This window comes from Camelina sativa, chromosome 14 (genome assembly GCF_000633955.1).
Source record: "Camelina sativa cultivar DH55 chromosome 14, Cs, whole genome shotgun sequence".
Classification (NCBI taxonomy): Eukaryota; Viridiplantae; Streptophyta; class Magnoliopsida; order Brassicales; family Brassicaceae; genus Camelina; species Camelina sativa.
The window spans coordinates 429,467-432,791 of record NC_025698.1 but is presented as its reverse complement, the minus strand read 5'-3'; the positions used below and the strand labels follow the sequence as shown (position 1 = coordinate 432,791).

General features: G+C 38.7%; 2 protein-coding genes across 11 annotated transcripts in view; one reads left to right on the top strand and one right to left on the bottom strand.

Annotated features, from left to right (window-relative positions):
* The window catches only part of LOC104738677 (GRF1-interacting factor 2), a 3,392-nt gene extending 1,191 nt beyond the window's left edge, over window positions 1-2,201 (top strand). For 5 of the 9 annotated variants that reach the window (XM_010458864.2, XM_010458863.2, XM_019236379.1 and 2 more), the window contains 4 exons: window positions 1,175-1,251; window positions 1,387-1,495; window positions 1,590-1,860; window positions 1,962-2,201. In XM_010458864.2, the coding sequence (XP_010457166.1) occupies window positions 1,175-1,251; window positions 1,387-1,495; window positions 1,590-1,860; window positions 1,962-2,023 (519 nt within the window). In that variant the 3' untranslated portion in view covers window positions 2,024-2,201. Of the gene's footprint in view, window positions 1-313; window positions 689-1,174; window positions 1,252-1,386; window positions 1,496-1,589; window positions 1,861-1,961 lie in introns of those variants that run through there. The other 4 variants (XM_010458861.2, XM_010458859.2, XM_010458862.2 and 1 more) reach the window with 4 other exon arrangements.
* LOC104738678 lies at window positions 2,029-3,014 on the bottom strand. Of its 2 annotated transcripts, none has more exons than XM_010458867.2 (3): window positions 2,885-3,014; window positions 2,497-2,632; window positions 2,029-2,398 (listed from the first exon to the last, which is right to left on the bottom strand). In XM_010458867.2, exons 2-3 carry the CDS (start codon window positions 2,606-2,608, stop codon window positions 2,253-2,255), a joined length of 258 nt encoding a protein of 85 aa, XP_010457169.1. In that variant the 5' UTR covers window positions 2,609-2,632; window positions 2,885-3,014; the 3' UTR covers window positions 2,029-2,252. The 2 variants fall into 2 exon arrangements, with proteins under 2 accessions (XP_010457169.1, XP_010457168.1); XM_010458866.2 differs by having other exon boundaries at window positions 2,497-2,620; window positions 2,885-3,011.

Genomic DNA, 3,325 nt, shown 5'->3' with positions numbered 1-3,325 from the left:
TTTTTTTTTTTTTTTTTTTTTTTTTGCTTTCCGATCCGGATCGAAAAATTTGAAAAAACTCAAAAGGGAGAAGAAAAAGAAGTTACTGTGTGTTTCCGTTAGGGGGGGGGGACACTGTATGAAGTGACTGTGTCTGTGTGTGTCACGTCAGTCTCTTGCAGGTTTCGAAATTTCTAATTTAGGCGAAGAAAGAAGACTCTGTTGTAATGTTAGAATTAGCAAGGCCCAAACTTCTTCGGTGGCTCATGGGCCTTATAATCTTACGGCCCAATATGTGTGATTAAAGAAGGAATGCAAAACCTTCTAATTTGCTTAAAAGGTTTTGGTAATATCAGTTTCCTTCTTCTGATAATAATAAATTGGAGGCATTTTTTTTTGGGAACTGATAAAATCGGAGAGAGAGGTGCGTCGACATCCAGGTGAAATCCAAGTAATTAAATTTGCAGGATTTATCATTCTCTTTAACTACTTTTGTTGAAATCTTCATTTGCAATTTCCGTTTGGTTTAAAAAACTTCGAAAGGTTCTTCGGGGGAAACACGGAATTAGGGTTTAGGTTATTTGGTTGGGGGTAAAGAAGAAAGAAGAAGAAGGAAGAAGGAAGGAAGATGCAGCAGTCTCCGCAAATGTTTCCGATGGTTCCTTCCATTCCTCCTACTAACAACATCACTACCGAACAGATCCAAAAGGTTCCTTCTTTCTTCTCTCTTTCACTCTGCGCTTCCCTCTCTTCAATTGTTTTCACACTCGCCTTTTTTTTCTTCTTTTCTTTCAAATGAGTTCAAGTAATAGTCATTTGGCAGTAATTTGGTGTTTTATCTTTGAATCTCTTGTTATTATTACTCAGATAGGAATCTCACAAGTGTGTTTGTTTACTCTGCTTCGTGTTGATGTTTCTGTTTATTGATGCGAAGAGACAATTTTAGGACTAGGAGATTAGATGCTTGATGGGTTTTTTTTAAAAAAATTTGGACTTTATGTTAATTTGGTGCAAGGCACTTATAATTCGATTTTTCAAGTTTCGACATTGATTGGTGGGTTTTACCGTTTGCTGTTTTATACCTTCTTGTATAGTTAAGTGGCTTGATGTCTTCAAATGTTTGTGGTTAGATGATAGGCTGCATCATCATTTACTTATCCTTCTCTTTAATATCTTTCATGTGCTTAAAACACAGTACCTTGATGAGAACAAGAAGCTGATAATGGCGATCATGGAAAATCAGAATCTCGGAAAACTTGCAGAATGTGCCCAGTAAGTGTCCCCTTTTGTGTCAATTAGTTTATAGCCTCCATCTCCCATCTCCTAAATAGTTATGGAATCTGAGAATTAATATTTATAATGGTGAGATTCTATAGACATCATCACTTTGCTCCACTATACTTTCAGGTACCAAGCTCTTCTCCAGAAGAACTTGATGTATCTTGCTGCAATTGCTGATGCTCAACCCCCACCACCTACACCAGGAGCTGCACCAACACCAGCTATGGCTGCCCAGGTTCGTTTTGTGATGATTAAATTAGATCAATCAATATGTATCGAATTCTGAACATATCGGGGTTACTTACTTATGGGTATGATTGCTGTGTTAGATGACAACACCGCATCCTGGGATGCAACCACCTGGCTACTTCATGCAACATCCACAAGCTTCAGGAATGGGTCAACAAGCATCACCCGCAGGGATTTTCCCTCCAAGAGGTCCTTTACAGTTTGGTATCCCACACCAGCTTCAGGATCCGCTACAGCATCAGATACATCAACAAGCTATGCAGGGACACATGGGGATTAGACCAATGGGTATGAACAACAACGGGATGCAGCATGCGATGCAACAACCAGAGACCAGTCTTGGAGGAAGCGGTAACAAGTCTTTTGCATTTGAACAATACTTAGTTCATTAATTGCGACTTATATATCCTTGGATGATGAGTTGTGTTCATTTTTTTTTTTTTCTACTGCAGTGGGGCTTAGAGGTGGCAAGCAAGATGGAGCAGATGGACAAGGAAAAGATGATGGCAAGTGAAAGGATCAAAAAGAAAGCTTTGTTTTGTTGATATTTAGGACTTCTGAGTCTCCTCATAAGGGTTTTGCAATAGCTTATTTGAGTTTTTAACAGAAGATAGACTGTGGAATAGTTCCGCAAACCGTGTTGTAATGTATTGTTATCTAGTAGTACAAGCAAGCTCGGATTGGTTTAGAAACATCTGTCATTCATCTTATTCTGAAAATGAAAGCATTGAACTTTGTTTCTCTCATTCTGGGCGCGACTTGACGATGAAATTCTGACGGCTAATGGGATTCATAACGACGGGAGGACCAGCGGTTCTTGGCCACGCTTGAAACTTCTCATCCGTGGCTGCCCACCATTCTTTGTTAGATACAGTTCCTGGAGTAGACCCTGAGGGTTTCACCAGAAGATTACCATTAAGATTGTCCCTAAGTTAACTCACAACACACAAAGGAAAAAAAAAAAAAGAAATCTGGAGCAAAACATACCTCCAAAGATCTTATTATCAGAGATAACTTTGTCAAAGATGTATGAGATTCCGAAAGAGCCGATAAGAGCACCGATTATGTACTTGGTTTTACCTCCTGATGATGTTGCCATTTTCTTCTAAACCTGAAAGTATTACTGTCACAACCATTCTTCCAAACTCAACAACACTCCACATATGTATGTAACCCACACAGAAGACAAAGATATGTAATGATTCAATTATAAAAGACAAAAATCACATTTTCAATTGCATAATTAACTACAGATCGCCAGAGAAAACTCAGCTATGTTAGGGGAACCGAAGCTTTACTCAGCTATATTCCAGAGCTTCTATTAAAAAAGAAAAGGGCAAAAATCATTCTAGTTGCATCAGAATTCAGAAGTTACCTTTGCTGATTAAGCTTGAAACACTTGACTGGAGTTGAGGAAAAATTTGACGGTGGAAATTGATCGTTCAACTCTATCGTCCTTATCTTCAAAAAAGAAATTTCCATTAAATGGACAAAAGACAAACTTCTCGGTAATTACTAAAATAGGCACAGCTTTGGGAGAACTCGTTATCGGCTTGCTCATGGAAAAGACCGAAACGGGCACATATGACACATAAGATTAGGCGATCTCGCCGTATGCCACATGCATACACACCACACCAGTTTAATTCTTGCCGAATTAAGATTTTCGAAACTCGGTTTCTATATTCTTTCGAATATTATATAGTGCTGGCAGGCTCGGCCCATCCATAAGGCAAGTGAAGCATTCGTCTTAGGCCACATATTAAAACCAAAATAATAAAGATTTTTCATGGTCTACTGGTAATAATACAGACGT